General features: G+C 36.0%; 2 protein-coding genes across 2 annotated transcripts; both read right to left on the bottom strand.

Moving 5' to 3' along the window:
- Positions 1–1,080: 1,080 nt before the first annotated feature.
- LOC116173832 (polyadenylate-binding protein-interacting protein 1) lies at positions 1,081–7,602 on the bottom strand. Its single transcript, XM_031491544.1, has 5 exons — positions 6,997–7,602; positions 6,682–6,951; positions 1,878–2,056; positions 1,697–1,825; positions 1,081–1,635 (listed from the first exon to the last, which is right to left on the bottom strand). The coding sequence occupies exons 1-5, from the start codon at positions 7,501–7,503 to the stop codon at positions 1,548–1,550; spliced, it is 1,173 nt and encodes a 390-aa protein (XP_031347404.1). The 5' UTR covers positions 7,504–7,602; the 3' UTR covers positions 1,081–1,547.
- A 6,432-nt stretch (positions 7,603–14,034) lies between these two features.
- On the bottom strand, positions 14,035–15,646 carry LOC116174604 (locomotion-related protein Hikaru genki-like). The gene is made up of 5 exons (XM_031492545.1): positions 15,460–15,646; positions 15,253–15,396; positions 14,608–14,829; positions 14,364–14,555; positions 14,035–14,313 (listed from the first exon to the last, which is right to left on the bottom strand). Exons 1-5 carry the CDS (start codon positions 15,644–15,646, stop codon positions 14,114–14,116), a joined length of 945 nt encoding a protein of 314 aa, XP_031348405.1. The 3' UTR covers positions 14,035–14,113.
- Between the last annotated feature and the right edge of the window lie 1,503 nt (positions 15,647–17,149).

Below are 17,149 nucleotides of genomic sequence, written 5' to 3'. Positions count from 1 at the left end.
GACAACGAAAATAGAGACAATTCCACGAAATTTTATTATTATTATCCCTCTCGTTTTGGGCCCTCAACAGGCATGCGCCCAATTACAGAGTGACCCGCATTTACCTTACGACTTGGGAAAACCTAATTAAGACAAATTTGTTGTGTACATACGGAACAAAATTGTCAAACAGTTTTTTAAAATAACTTTTCAAACAAAAGTTATACTCATTTGAAGATTGGGCCTTCGGGTTACAAAGTGTCCCCCGCCTACTAGTGAGTGATCGAGTTATAAATTTAATGCTTTGAGGTAGAATTTGGCGGCACAAGAGATTCAGGACAAAAAGGCATCTCATTATGTAGATTGTGTAATTCCTTGGAATAGTCTAAATCAACTTCCAAGTCAAAGTCGCATTGGAGATACTGTCTTATTAAGTGTCCATAAGGTTTGTGAGCACCAAGGTACACGAAAACTTCATTTAGAAGGATCCTAATTTGGGAGGAATTTATCGTTGGCAATTGCTTTACGTTTAGTGCAAGTACTAAAGCCCGTTTTGAAAATTGTAGCATATTGGGCCTCGATAAATTTGAATTGTCTAAAATTGGTCAACAAAGCAGCACTTGTACTCAGAGCTGGGAAGTATTTGAAGTTTTTAAATACTTAAAGGTATTTAAATACTTTTCTTAACATTGTATTTGTATTTGAAAGCTCAAATACTTTTAAAAGTATTTAAATATATTTGGGAAATATTTAAATACTTTTGTAGTAGTCTGAAGTATTTAAATACTTTGGGAGTATTTAAATACTTTTTAAAGTATTTGTATTTAATATTTGCTTATGTTGCATAAAAAAGTATTTACTTGCTTTTTTGAATGTATTTAGTATTTAAATACTTTTAAAAAGTATTTTGCCCAGCTCTGCTTGTACTTTACTGTAATGCTTCTGGAAAGTTGTAGCATGAATTTAAAAAAAAAACTTATAAATGGGGTAATGAACTTATATTGAATTACCTATTGAGAACCGGTCAAAAGTCACATTAATATCAAAACATTTTTATTATACAACGAAAGTACAAAGTTTTAAACAAACTATATTTAAGAAAATATCAAAACATTTTTATTATACAACGAAAGTACAAAGTTTTAAACAAACTATATTTAAGAAAAATCTAAGCGTATATAGATCAACACACCACTGATAATGCTAGTAAAGCAGTAACTGCAAGGTTCGAACATGACACTAAAAGTAAAATAACTTAATGGTGTGAGAATTACTGATAAATTTTTTTGGAAAACTGTGGTCACTAAATGACTAGTCAAATGTACAGGCCTTGTATAAGTAATTACATAACTTTTTTTTAATATGTTGAAAATTGTAATTAGGTACTTCCTTATATTAATAGTTCGCATACATTTAGACCACACCTATCCTCTTAAACAATACAGAGGCTGCTGCTTTAATGACTACAGTACACTCTTAATAGACGAACAAAAGATGTAGAAAAAGTATGCAACTATGCTCAACCAATTTTACCGATAATTTATATTGGTCACGATGACCATTCAGTTTCAGTTTTCATTAATGATGAATTGTTCAAAGGCTTCCATAATCTCGTCCGTCATTTCAGGATCCCACCAGTCCTCATCGATGAAGTCACTTGGAAAAAAAATGGTTAAATTAAATTTAAAAAAGTAGTTGCCGTGCTTTGTAAACTCACGTAACTGCGTCCGATTGAGTCGAATGGCTTGAGCAGTTGTCTAAAAATTGCTGTTCCTCTTCGGTCAGTTCTTGACCATCCGGGCCGTAGAATACGGGTCCATCGTGCGCAACGTTGGTCGTCTGATTGCTGCACGAGTTAGTTGCATAAATTGCGTACAACACAATGAAGATGTACTAACCTGTTGTGGGTTGTGTTTATGCTCGGTGTTGTTCGCCCCCAATTCTGCTCCCTTAACGATATGACTGAGTCGATTAAGTTTTTTATTGCTAGTAACTGATGATCTCGTGCGGCAAATAATTTTGTGAAAATATCACTTATCTCGTTTTTATGGGTGTTTTCCAAGGCGAATCCTGTCAACTAGCAAATTAAACAAGATCAAGTACAAATGTAAAAAGGCACTTTTGGAGGGATAAAATTGATTGCAATTGAATTGTAATTATGAGAATTAGTTTTTACGATTTTTCAAGTTTTAATACCGAGACAATTTGTGGACGTGGACGGAGTAGTGACATTGAGAAGAAAAGGTGCAGGAATAAGAGCTAGAACAAGTATAGAATGGATAAGGAATTAGGCAGATGAAGAAAGAATGGGGAGCAAGAGACAGAGAAAAGAGACAAAGACACAAAAAGCAAAGAGAGAAAAAAACACTTCGCAAGTCGGCGAAGGGTCAATAGATGGATAGAAAAATAAAGACGAAAACCGATGGAGAGCTAGAGGAAGAGGCAAGAGAGAGATGAGAAACAAGAATGAGGTTTAGACAGGCCTGGAGGGAAATGAGACAAAAGGCTGTGTGTGTCAAGTAGACGCAAAAAGCGATGGCGGAGGAGGCTAGTACGTAGACGGAAACTGGGTCAGAGATTGAACAAAAAAATCAAGATAGACAAAGAAAGAAAATAGCAGGCAGAAAGGAAGTCAACAAGAGATTTGCATGAAAATTTAGATTTAGATTCCACTTACCCTTTAAGTGTGAACGTGTACCGTTGGTCGCTTACTATTTTTTTGGGGAGAAGACTACCCCTACATAATTATAAAAAACATCAAAATCTTTAAATAAATAAACCTTTTATTGACGTTCTGAGGAGTAAATTACTATAAATTAATGATTTTCAATCCCTAAAAACTACCCCCTAGGACTGTAACCATACAAAAAAAATGATGAAAAATGTTATGTCAGCAACTTGGAATCCAACTCGAATTACCTGGACTGCACTGTTAGTCCAGTCAATTTAGACTAAAAATGGGCAATCAGAGGAACTAAAAATACTTGTTCCAATTTCTTCAGGAATGTGAAGAGGGGGAGGTCCCATGAACAAAAAAAACAAAGTTCCACCAAATCCCTACAGATTCATATTCTCTGGAGAAAAGTGCCCATAGAAGCTGCTATCGGGATCCGTCCATTTCCGACCATTTAGGCTAGGGAAAATGTAAACGAAATTTGATAGTTTCAGTTTTTCGGCAATATCTCAGTTATTTTTATTGTTATTTTTCAGATTTTTGAAAAATTTCAAATGCGTTTTTTAGTCACAAAAAGGGGCAACTTTGCCTCCATTTAACCTACACTATCTCACCGTTACGGAGATCCCAATGGTTAACCACCCTGTGCAGCATTAACTTCCCTACAGTCTGAACAGCTTCTGTCAAAAACATTATATGATTTTTATCATAGTTTATCGCATTAATTTGCGTGCGGTCGGACAGGAAACTTATCATATGAAGTGTTTTTGGGATGACTAGCACACGAGATAAGACAACAGGTGTCGGCAACTCCAGACATTCCTTCCCCTCCTCATAGTCAGGGCCGGATCTACATATTTTGTGCCTGTGGGCCCCTCGAAATCGCCGCCCCCACCTGCCCCCGCTTGGTATTCACACCTGCGCATACGTGAATCTGCCCAAAAGCTTTTCAGATCTTTCTTTTATAGATAAGAATATGTGTACGAAATTTTATTCCAATAGGTTCACCCGTTTAGTCGGAAATGAGAGTACAGACCAACCGACATCATCAAGATTTTGTTTGATTCCGATTCCTAGTGCTTCAAAACGTGTATTTCCGTGAGGTGTCATTTCTACCTGGGACACACTGTATATGAGTATACCGGGTGGTGCACGGTAAGTAGGAACATAGGGATTTAACATAGCCATGACTTTTGTTGTTTTATGAAAAATGCTACTAATAACAGAAATGTTGAAATTTATTTTTAAATTTGCGGGTATACCAAAAGCTTAATAAAACATGTAAAAACAGTTTTGTATGCACCGAGGTATGCACCTTTTAATTCTGAACAACTTTAAACTTTAATCTCTACAGTTTTTTCTGTAACATGTACAGGAGGGCAGGATATTGCATAAAAGTAATTTCCCATGTTAAATCCCTATGTTCCCACTTACCGTGCACCACCCTGTATGTAGAGAAATGGAGCCATTAAATGGTTCAAAACTATTATTTATTTTAATTGTAAAATCAAGATTTTTCGTTGAAATCTTAAAAGGGCTGTAGGGTGTGACGTGCCCAATATAAATTAACATGATATACAGTGTGTTCCAGATCGGGTGGGATTGCATGGGTAACTTTCTTATTATTAAAGATAGAGAATTGGTTAAATAGACAATGTTTTGCAGTTTTAAATGCTTATTTAAACTTTTCTTGTGGAAATTCAAAATGTCGAATAGGTTGGACGTAAATTCAAAAAAACTCAAATTGGTCATTTCCTTGAATGTCTTATATCATCGAAAGTATAAGAGTTTTATGTAAAAGTTACTGTCTTTGTCTTTGATACGCCTAATTTAGAATTGATGTCAAAAAAAATTCAAGATGGCTACCTTTGAGGAACATTTACCAACTTCCTAAAGTTAAATAGGCACCATGCCATTGGATTTTTAGATTATTTGATAGATTTTTTAATTCTCTTTTCAACGAGTTATCATAGCATAAGATTGAAAATAAGATACCAGTTATATGAACGGTTTTTATATTTTAATCAAGTAGTCAGTGATGAATTAAAAAAAACAAAAGAAAATCTATTGATCTAATGATATATGACATTAAAGAAAATGACCAATTTTAGTTTTTTTGAATTTACGTCCAACCTATTCGACATTTTGAATTTCCACAAGCAAATTTTAAATAAGCATCTAAAACTGCAAAACACTGTCCATTAACCAATACTCTATCTTTAATAATAAGAAAGTTACCCATGCAATCCCACGCGATCTGGGACACTGTATATTCTTATAGGGAATTTAAAGCTGTACAAGTTTTACTGTAACGATTTACCCCTAAAATGTATGGGCGAGGATTGTTTGTTCCTAAAGATGTATATAATCAAACTTGTAGAAAATCTAATAAGCTTTCATTTTGTACTGAAAAATGGATCATTTAAACCGAGATTTAAACGTCTTTTCTGTGCTCATTTAAAGCACCGAACGAGCGAGGTTTTTAGTGCACTTTCACTTTCAAAAAAAAAAGTGATGAAATGTCCACAAGGGCATATTAAAACGAAAAAACATACTTGAAAGTGCACTCTTCGTCTCTTGCTCACAAGCGGCTTAACGAATTTTTTAACCCTTAGTCGCGTAGTTTTAACGCAATCAAGTCCGTCAAAAAACATGTAGGTTTTTCAACATCAAAAAATTTTCTTTCAGCATTTATTTATTATTTTTGAAGGGGTTCGAGTTGAAAGTGCCATGTTTATCCTATACAAAAATCTGAAACTTTCAGAACAGCAAAACCTACAAATTTGTGCTCGAGTTCCATAAAATTTTGCGTAACATTAACAGTTTTTGTTATTTTGTAATTTTTTTGCAAAATTGCAGAAAAAGCCGAGAAAGCTCAAATTTTTTCAAAATTAAGCACTATTGTAAAACTTCTATAGAGCATGTTGCAATTGAGGTGTTAACTAAGGGGCGATTTTCAGATATTTTCCCTCAAAAAAAAATAGGGACCAATATTATTTTCAACTCAGTTTTATGATGCTGGGGTTGTTATAAAAAACAAAAAAGTACCCTTCAACCAGCAATTACTCCACTTGTATTGGGTTTATACACCATAAGTACACCATCCTTTTTTGTGTATAAGCTACAATTTTTTTAATAAGAATAATTTTTATTCATTAAAAACCATCAGAAAATGTGGGGGTTTTGGTTCAAAAATTGACACTATCACTTGGGACTCCGTCGAAAAGTATTTTAGAACAAAATTCCATCAATCCATTCCTTTTTCATGCACCTCCCAGCACAAAGCTACCCCTAATACAAGGCCATTACGGACGAGCGTAAGTAGAACCTAAATTCAAATTTACATGAAAATTGGTGCAGTTTGGCAAAATGGTCATTGAGTAGTCTCATTGCACGAGATGATATTAATAACACATATATTTGGAAGAATCTAAATTGATTTTTAGATATTTATACGAATTATGAAAAACAAGCAATTAATAAGTATAAATGAAACAGCTTATACGAAATTGTATTATGTTTAACTGCGGCAACGTTGGCAACGCTGTAGCGTTTTTGACAATGAGAGGATTTGTTTATTTCTATAAATAGAAAGCTTGATTTCTGCATGATTTTTAGCCCATTTTATGGTTTATAACTTATTGGATAACGTTTAATAATTTATCTGAACTCTTTGAATGGGGAAAAGGTGTACTGTTTGTGCAATTAGTGCAGTTACTAGTTTACCTCTAACTGTCAAACTTTGTGGTTATGTTGGTACAAAACAAACATTGTCCTCTTATCTTTGTTTCTTGCTTAACAACATCGCAAGCACTTGAAGCAAATTCCCGTTGATTTACACCAAAACATCGACACATGACAGATCGGCTACAAGCACTTGCAAGTCAAATGCTTTATCAGCACGTCAGAGGGCTTGCTGAGGTTTGGCAAGCATGTGAAATGTGAATGTGCTCATAAAACACTGTACTTCACATGTTATTAATATAAGTGGCACATTGCTCGCCAAAAGAAACATAAATCATAATTACCTTTAACACTTGACAAGCTGCCTTCACATTGTTCTCATCGTAGCTCTTGAGTATACCTATCAAACTATTTATCACTAAGTCGGCGTAAATCGTGTCATAATCAAGTTGGGTGTATAACTCCGCCAAGAGCAAAGTTAAATTAAAGTCGTTATTCCTATTTGCCTTTTTCTGGCAGAGAAGACATAAAGCCGATCGAAACAATCCACACTCCGATTGGATTACAACGCATAATCTCACAGCGCTATACCGGAAATTCGGATCACTTAATACCTAAAATGGACGATTGAGGTCGAAATACGTACGACAGTCTCTTACCTTCTCCACGATTAATTCAGTAATGTAATTTATGAATTGAAAGTCCATATAGAAAGGGGCTAACGTTTCAATAAATGAGCCTAAAATGTCCTGAAATTGCGCCGGATTTCTGATTAGATTTTGCATTAGATTCTCTAAGATTTCAACTGCTCGACACTCTGTATCTTCACCGTCTTCGGGCTCCACTTTTGGTTCATCTTCGGACGTGTTTACATTTTTTTTGTTCAAGTGTTGCTTAAGATGTAGTAGACGGTCCTGGGCGGCTTGGTGTGGAGCACGTTTGGGTTGTTTGTAATTTGCCGGATACCATTCGGGGGCCCTCGGAGATAATCTGCTGTTCTGTACAATGACGAGTTCAGATGAATTTCGCTGACCATTTCTGTTTTCAGTTTCCTGTCCATTGGAGTTGTTTCCATTAGTCGTGTTATTCGCTCTTACTGAACTTGGACGTCTTAAAGGTTTAGCACAGTTTTCCTCCCACGTATGACTGGAGTTCCCATCACTCATTTTTTGTGAACAATTTATTTACAAAAATATTTGCAACACAACAGAATTATAACAAACACCAATGATCGAATGTTCTTTCGGCGCATGTGTAGTAGGTATATTTTGAAGTGTGATAGGATCAAGGTGAAGCTAGCAGCGAAAAGGTAGCCGAGAATTGGTGATATTGCAACAGCGCATACCTCCAGTACAAGTAGCCCACGTCCACATATCGTCGTGAATGGATTTTCCATTAATTTTAGGGGTAGTTAATAGTTTGTCCATTGGATTTCATAATATAGACAAAGTAGCTTAATGTTTGTTACTTCTGCCAATTCTTCAGGCTATAATCCTTCAGAAAATTTTATTTTTAATCAGTCTTAGACAAGTCGACTTTTTAAGATATTTTAGAGGAAAGTCTTTGCTCTAGTTTTTGGCAGTTTGTCCACTATACCTCTTAATATAATCAAACTGGCGTAATTTTTTTCACTTCTGCTAGATCTCCAGCCTGGAGAGTCAGACTCCAGGGTATAATCCTTCAGAAATATTGATTCTTCGGTCTAACTAAGACTAGACGATTTTCTATGACTTGTGAGGCATGCTATTTTTTTTGGTAGTTTGTCCTCCTGTAAGTAATTCTTAATAAAGTGGCGTGATTTATCTTACTTCTATCAGCTCTTCGTTACTAGTCTTTATCGGCATTTTTCAACACGTTTCATAAATTGAGTTCTCGATTTTTGTTGCATTTTCTTATAGGTTACCTATTCGATCGCGATCAGGGGTGGATGGGGAACCATAAACCAGTCCGTGAAATATATATCGGCCCACTTAGCGAGTGGGGGAGGGGGTACTCCGTGCGCCCTAATTTCAAACATTTATGCGTTTTCTAACACTGATTGTTGATAATTATTTCCCAACAACATAAATGCTTCTAGATTATTGTTACACAATCTGTTAAGTCTTAAAATGGATTAATTTATAACAGTAATTATAAGCGCGAACTATTCATTTCTACGGCGTTGAAATTGGGACTGATAGAAACGCAATTCGATTTGCTTATATAGCAAACGTCGTTCTTTCTGGAGGTTCCCGAGTATTCTAGAATGTTCTCTAACAAACACGTCGTATTTCCCGGAAAAATTGCGTCACATCTGTCTTCGCTCTTTATCGCCGATTCTTCTTCTTTAATGGCGCCTCGGAATTTCTCGAATATTCGCTATAATGTTTCTTGATATAAATTCTACTGGTACTGGCACTCTAACAGCATCTAAAACAGGTTTTGACAACTACCACAAACGGCATTTTTAGAGATATCTACATTTTGTTGTTTATCTGCATCGTTCGGAAGCAATGCGGTGGACGGTTGACAATTTTTATACATTTTTTTTTCAAGAAATCTCAATTGTGGTTGCCCCCGACAAGATCTTAAAATTTCTTCTCGTAATCGAACAGGTCCGGCAGTGGCGGCTCGTAAGCTGCGTAGAAGGTAGTGCCAAATTGTGCCCTCCTCCCCATTATTTTAATAGTTACAAATTTTTGTTTTCATATTATTCCAGTTATTTAGATTTTGAGTATAATTCGAATATTTATAATGCAAGTGACGGAAACAAATCTAGCCCCTTTAATTTCTTTGGAGGCTTGTTTATTATAAGTATACTTCAAGCATGCATTCCAGTAATTCATTTTGTGTTGTTTTAGATGAGAATTAGCGGATTTTTTTGACAAAAAATTGTATGGAAAGTGTTACTTTTTTCACGATTTGTACTATCCGTTTCCATGGCGTTTAGTCTGATCTATAAACAATAGCAACATTTTATTTGCAGTTGTATTAATGAGGCCGAACTCCGAAGTATCATTTTCAGCAATAGTTGTACAAATAACTATTCAAATCTTTATCTAAACAAGTAGGTACCCGAAATTTATTAATTCCCTGAATACCTACTCCTTTATTTTCGGATTTATCGCTATTGTCGTGTGGTCCTCTTAAAGAAGATTCAGACACATTTCGTTTTTTAACGATATTTAAGTCCGGTAACGGCCTGCTTAATTGCTTTATTTAAAGTCTATTTTCCAGAGAATGCATGGAAAAAGGTTTATTTAAATGATTTTTTAATTTGTGTATTTTACGTAACAATTAATCCGGGAAGTGTAATCTTACACAGAAGTAAAAAAAATTGTTTGACTTATCACGACTGAAACAAGGAAAACGGCGCAAAGCATAGTAATACACGCACACATTATTCAATTGTGCTTATGAGCCAAACTTCTGATGGCTCAAGTTGTACGTATAAAACGCTACTTCGGTTTCGCTCCTCCCACCCCTCTACTCCCCGCGGAAGTCCACACTTGTAGGAAAATACGAGCCAGTTTCAGTTTGGCACGGCTCGACCGTATTTGAAGTCCACGGATAAGCACAAATGAATTTTTCTTGGTACCTAATTTATCAAATCATTTACTTTTTTTGTTTTAAGGTTTTAAAACACAATTACGTACTCTAGTGAGCACAATTAATAATAGTTAATTATATTTTAAGAATTGATAATTAGCAGGTTCCTTGAGGTGGTGCCATGGCTCCTTGGCTCTTTATAGAGAGCCGCCCCTGAGGTCCGGCATTTTTTCGCAACGTTTTTCCAGTAGATGATTAGGCAAGACTACAATTTTATTATCAGGGAAAGTATTTGAATTTAAAAGGGAAAGATCCATACAGAAATCTGTATACTTTGTTGAAAATCTACCTTTAATAGATTCAATGGCTTGATTTTAAGAGTCTGAACATAGAAATTCTCAATTTTCTTCCAACTTACTCACTTAAATATCCTTATTAGTTATTTCATTTTTAACGCATCTTTGCAAATTTGTGTCAAAGGTAGCTTTTAATCATTTGAGCCGGCTGGCTAGCTGGCTGGCAGCAAATGCGGGAAATTTAGTCGAAGCGGGGAGAGCGGAGAACCCCATTATCCCTCAGAAGCAAAGCAAAAGTGCAATTGATGATGGTTTTTCTACGATCGAATGAATCGAGTGGGTGAACCGTTTCTTCGGACACCAACCTCGGCCCTCAGGTCTTTTTGTCTTTAGTTTGTTTCATACTGAGTAATTAAATGATTGCGTTGCATTATTGACTAAATGAGTGCTATTGTGCTGGATGAACACGCCGTTGGTAGTTGCTCTGCTGGTGATACTCATAAATAATTATTACCTCGATTATTACTCATATAGCAAGAGTCAATTGCCTTAGCATGCCCAAATGGCTCCTCTAGGGAAAGCACTAAAATTGCGCCCTTTCGTAAACTACCTTAATATAAAACAAGACACGAAGAATCGCATACAATTTTGAGTAGGGGAATTATTCGCGCACCGCCCGAACCTAATTAAATCGGCTCGTATTCGGAAACAGGACTTTTAATCCGGCTCACATTCAATAGCACTGATCCTTGAACTCGTTGAAATAGATTGGCGAGGGTTTAACATCGCTGTCTATTTTCGTTCTCGAGTTAAACGAGGAGCAGACGAACGGACGGACAAAACAATCATATAAAGGGAATTTTTTAATTTCGAAAAATTTTCCTAAACAGCAGAGACCTACACTTTAAGCTGCTTCGAAGTTTTTGGTAACGACGTTACAGCGCGCCTTGCGCCACTGCTATTGAACTAATTTTTTTTTAAATTTTATTTATTGTCCCTCTTGTTCTAGGCCCTCAACGGTAGGGATGGGCGATAACTGTTTTCACCTATCGATAAGTATCGGGTACTTACCTATCGATATATTTTACTTATCGATATGCCGATAATTATCGAAATATCGATACTTATCGATAATTATCGAAATATCGATAACTGTCGATATATCGATAACTTATCGATATGTCGATAGTTATCGATATATGAATACTATCGATATATGAATACTATCGATATATGAATACTATCGATATATGAATACTATCGATATATGAATACTATCGATATATGAATACTATCGATATATGAACACTATCGATAGGTATCGATATGTCGATAGTTATCGCTAGGGATGGGCGATAACTGTTTTCACCTATCGATAAGTATCGGGTACTTACCTATCGATATATTTTACTTATTTATCGATAAGTATTTTATTTCATATTTGCGAAATTCGGAAACTATCGTTTCTTTCATAGTGTTTGGTGCAGTATAATGGCCAGTGTCCAGATGGTGTGTTGCTGAAGAAGAAAAGATCTAATTTTTAAAGATTTTATTACTGCGTGGATTTGGCATGGATGATGACGTAGCGCTTCTCTTGAGAAATGGAGCATAGTTAAGTTTCCGAAACGCCGCGCAACTAAAAATAGTAATTTTACACGAGAGTAAACCCGAAAATGGATTTTATTAATAAAAATAGTAGCCCTCGTTGAAATCTCAACAATAACATAATCTTATCGTACCAATAGTTATCGACATATTGTTATATCAAGAGTTACCGATATAGGTATCAATAGTTATCGACATATCGATATATCGATTTTTTTTAGCTCTACCTATTGTTATTCGATATATCGATAACTATCGATACCTATCGATATATAAAAAAAAATTCCCATGCCTACTCAACAGGCTTACGCCCAATTACAGAGTGACCCGCATAATGCTTTTTAGACGTGCCTCTGCAGAAGGTCTTAAGTTATTCTATACTATTCCGGTATTTACCTTACGAATTAGGAAAACTGCAGGAAAACCTAATTCGGAGTAGCCGGCAGCATGCTCGAAACTGGAGAGCCAAAAATTACAATTTACAAAATTTCCCAGTTTATAAAGAGCCACAAAAATTTTTTGATTCAATATTATAGTTTTTGACTACATACAGGGTCCTGCAACAGTGCGTCGGGTTTTCCTACATAGCTGATACCTGGTAAAAAATATTGGTGGTTGCGGATCTACAGAAATTATTTTTGAATGTACAGAGTGTTCCATTTTTACGATGTCAATAAATAACTGATCTTTTTAAATAGAACATCCTGCATATTTTTATTTGTTTCAATGCCATTTGTTCAAAGTGCTATAACTATTCTTTTTCAAATGGAACTACCACTATTTTATTTCGCCATTCGATTGTCTTTTGTCTCTTCAAAAAGGGGTGCCCTGTCCTTAAACCCCGCAGTTTTTATGTTATTCAATATTTTTCACAAAAGTACCTACTCATTAATTAATTACGTGTTTATACATCGGAGTAGGCTGCTATAATAAAAAAACAAAAGAATACCAGAAAGTAAACAAGTGTCACAAATGAGATAATTATTTGCTGCAAGTGTACTGTTGATTTCGTAAACAAATAAGATTAATTAAAATGGCGAATTTTGTACAAATGAACTAATAATTCCCATCTCTTCCACAGATGAAAAATTCACCTCAACCCAGGTTCGAACACCCGACCTCCGGATATATAGTCCAACGCTCTACCACTGAACCATAAAGCCGGTAATAGGGAAGAAACATTTTATTATTTCTTGCATCTCCAAATTTCACGTCGCAATTATTTACATTTTACATTAGGCTTTGATTTGTTTATTGGAGCATGACGTTGCAGAATGATGTTTGTTTGTTTATAATGTACAGGTGGTTGCGCATTTATACTTTTTATTAACTATTTCTTTAGGTATTCACGTGGAAGTGTATTATCAGTCTGATGTTGCCCTATATGAGTCGTTTAATCGTTATACCGCGGAGGAAGTACCTCATACAGTTCCGCTTCTTCGCTGTATCATGTTGCTTCCACTCTCGTGCCCGCTGACCGACACGGTGCGTAAGCAATACCAAAAAGGGGGATCCTGTAATTAACATATCTTCGGCTGAGTATGTGGGATCTAGTGTGTTAATCGACTTTACCATGAATATTGCTTGAATTCTCACCTGCACTTTTCGTGTTAAATTAAAGGTGGATGCTGGAACCGGGCCGTGCCATTTTGATGTGTTTCTTTGTGTTCATGCTATTTATCATTTTCCCAGTTGTTTTGTCTAAATTGAACCGTAGAAGTTTTTTACGTGTTCTTGTACATACCTAGAAGATTTAGCTTGCTTTCCATGTGACTTGTATCTCGATAACCGAGATCAAAAACAGATGTCTTAACACAACTTAATGCTACAAACCTTCTGATCCGTTATTAATGACTAGATTTTGGTTTTATGAATCTTAAAAAAAAGTAGAATAAGTCTTGTGTATCTGATTATTAGGTGATACTGTTATAATTTTATATGATGCAAGGTATCATTGAAGGTAAATATGAATTAATATCGTGCTGCTAGATATAAAAGCAATTAAAAATTATTGATATTTATTTTACACAGTTAATATAAAGAACTATTTTATATGAATTTCCGAAGGCAGTAGACTCATTGGACAATACTCTATTTCTATATTATATTGCACTATTTTTACAAAAATTTTGTTCTTTAACACAGTCGTTGTTTGTAGCGACTCCTGCATACATTTTGTAATGTTTGTCACAATATATTTTTATTTTGTTCAAAAAATTGATATTCAAATCTACGATAAGACATTCGGCATCAGATCATTATTATACATCATAAAAAAGAAAATATATTTAAAAGTAATTAAGTATATCACAAACATATATACAATATACAGTGAGTCCGTTTTCAATTATATTTCAGAGTAAATGGTACATTGGGGCAAGGGCATCGACCATCGTCCGTCAGCGAGACACTTCGGTCGAGCTTCTAGTCGCGATTCGAAACCGGGATTGCAGATCACCTGAAGTTCATCGCCGGGTTCGTACGCAAACTTTGAAGGTACCACCGCTCCGTTCTCGGGTTCGCCCAAATACGGACATCTCGGTTTACCTAAATGGGTGCGTGTGCTAACAATTATTTTTGTGAGATACGTAACTTACAAAATGGGGGAGGATGCGACCAGTACCCAGTTTCGGTACAAATTATGCTTGGTTCCCCTTCTAGTACGTGAGCGCCTCGACATGCAAACTGGACGAGACTGCCAACGGCGTACCTTCCGCCGTCCATTCCAGCGGATTCGGATTGGATGAGGTGTCCGTTTACGGGTATGACTGGAGGAGAGCATTGGATTGCTGCAATAAAGCCGTTGGTTATGATAAGTAAGCGTTTTGGTGATGTAATTACGTAAGCATTTCGGTACTGGTCCGGACCAGTTACCGTCGAGTTCGCATTCGACTCCCGGAGGCCCCACGAGTTGGTAACCCCACGCACAACTGAATACGGCGCGTCCCCCGTAGCTGCAGTTGTGCTCCATCACTTTTACATGGGGTTCGTCTAGAGCACCAGGAGTTACCAAGGATGGACAACGTACTGGGTCACAAGATGGCACTGATGACGACCATTTGCCTGAAAGATTTCGGATTCGTTACTAATGCGCATTTTGCTGGATATATATAGTCCTGAACGTAGGACTGACCATAAAATCATTGTCATCTGATCCTACCATCAAGCCGTCTTTTTGGATTTATTTAGATGTAATAAATTCGTATGGAATAACTATGACATATGTTTATGTCTGTAATAAAAAGCTGTTCGGTTCTTATCATACACTTGCATACAAATATATAAGATCAAACTAGAAACAACATACTAGCATCCACTAATTCCAGGAGAAATTCCCAAAGGAGAATTTGAAATACTGTACTAATGGAATAACGGAAGGTAAAATGAATTTCGTTGAATGTACTTTATTTACTCTAACGCCAAACGTGAACCGGAGACGAGCTTTCATGTAAAATTTGTTTAAAGCTACAGACTGTGTAATATTACCTGAAGCCTGACAAGTGAGATTAGCGTTTCCGTTAACTTTAAATCCAATAGGACATTGGAAAATTGCCGTGTGCCCCAATCTTGTGCCCTCAACTCGAACAGTAAGATGCATGCTCGAGACGGAAATCGGGCCACAATGTACGGCTGCGAAAAGAAAATTAGATTACGTACCGCATGCATATTGTATGCTGTAAGATAAATCCATACCGGCGACGTGAAGCGATATGCTGTTTGTTACCCCTCGAGGTGTTGAGCACGTGAACGTTCCCGAATCTTGCGGTTTTGCGTAATAAATTGATAATCTGTACTTCCAATCTCTTTCTTCGGAAGCTATCGCCCATCCTGAAGCAAACGATAAAATATCAGTTGTCGACACGAAAAGTTGCCAATACATATGTTATAAACATGAAAGTTTCTTGCGACACTAAAGGGATCCTTGAGTAACCGATGTATTTTAATATTACATGAGCCTTAAAAATTCGCAAAGGAATTTTTGATATAATCTACTATAAAAACCGAAAGCGAATACATAGTAAATATAAAATTCATTTCTTTCCCATCTGATGTCGGTACATATCAAATACGGTTCTTCATTTTCCAATCATCCCTCATCATTTTACTAGCAACACACCAACAATAAAAATCTAGATGCGCCTTCTACAGTTAAAAATAAATAATTCACGAGTAATCGTGCTTGAAAAATACTAATACAATTACCAAATAATTAATCAAGGAAAACAAAAACGTTGCAAAAAGCAAAATCCTGAGGGAAATTGTAATCCCGGTTACTTAAAGGGGATGTACGTACATAAACCGATTACAATTATCGCAATACTGTATCCTGCCTAACTCTCGTAACTAGTACAATATATTCCCGGGAATAGAAATACAAATTAAATCGTGTAAAATGAGAAGTGACTAAAAATCGATAGGATGTATTGTATTCTCTTGCAAAAACATTGTAACGTAATTAGCAAAGTTTTGTCAACATTTAATGTGATTATAAAGTTTCTAACGGAAGAGCTGCTTAATTAAAAGCTGAGAAATTGGAATGCCTTTAACTTTTAAAACAGTCAAGAACAATTATTATCTTCTTAAGTTATTAGTAAACGTTGTACGCAGATAATTTGGCACGAATATTAAATTATTTTGTGATTAACCTTCGGACGGGCTTAAAATTGTTTACTTACTTATTTCGTTTTCATCATGTACATCAACCGATTACAGGTTCGTTCGTAAAGAATTGCATGGATCTGACAACAGTGTGTTAGGTTATTTGATAATCCCATATAATAAATGGACTGCGCGTGTAAATTCTAAGCGCGGATACTGCAGGGAAGAGAGAAGGAAAAGCTAAGAGGGCAAGCTGTCTCTTATGGTTACGCATCTGATTGGTTCTTTCAACAGATGCGTACGCGATCACATTCAAATTAAATTGAACGAACCAATCAGATTCGTAACCGTAACCTACAGCTCGCCCTCTTAGTTTTCCCTTCGCTCTCACCTGCAGTATCCGCGCTTATCATTGACACGCGCAGTCCAATTATATGTTGATGGATAATCCGCAAATGTTCAACAGAAACTAACACAAGGAAATCGTCGGCAAAGCGATCAGATGTTTGCTGCTGACGACAGCTTTTGTAATTTCGAAAGCTTATGTTAGATATGACTCACACTCTTGATTCAGGCAATGCATTAGTAAGAACCAATTTTTCGTAGGCCATCATTTGAACAAAATAATCTAAGCGACACACGACGCAAAGCCAGCATGATATACAATATAACCCAATGTTACGCGTTTTTAAAGTATCGTAATAGCAAAACAGTTATTTTAGGTTTTCCGGTAAGTTACCGACTTCTTTTTTCGTTGACTGAGTCCTGAACTTTCGGACTACTA

The sequence above is a fragment of the Photinus pyralis genome, unplaced genomic scaffold, assembly GCF_008802855.1.
Source record: "Photinus pyralis isolate 1611_PpyrPB1 unplaced genomic scaffold, Ppyr1.3 Ppyr1.4_LG6, whole genome shotgun sequence".
Taxonomy (NCBI): domain Eukaryota; kingdom Metazoa; phylum Arthropoda; class Insecta; order Coleoptera; family Lampyridae; genus Photinus; species Photinus pyralis.
Note: the sequence above shows the minus strand (reverse complement) of the source record. Positions and strands in the feature narration are given on the sequence as shown.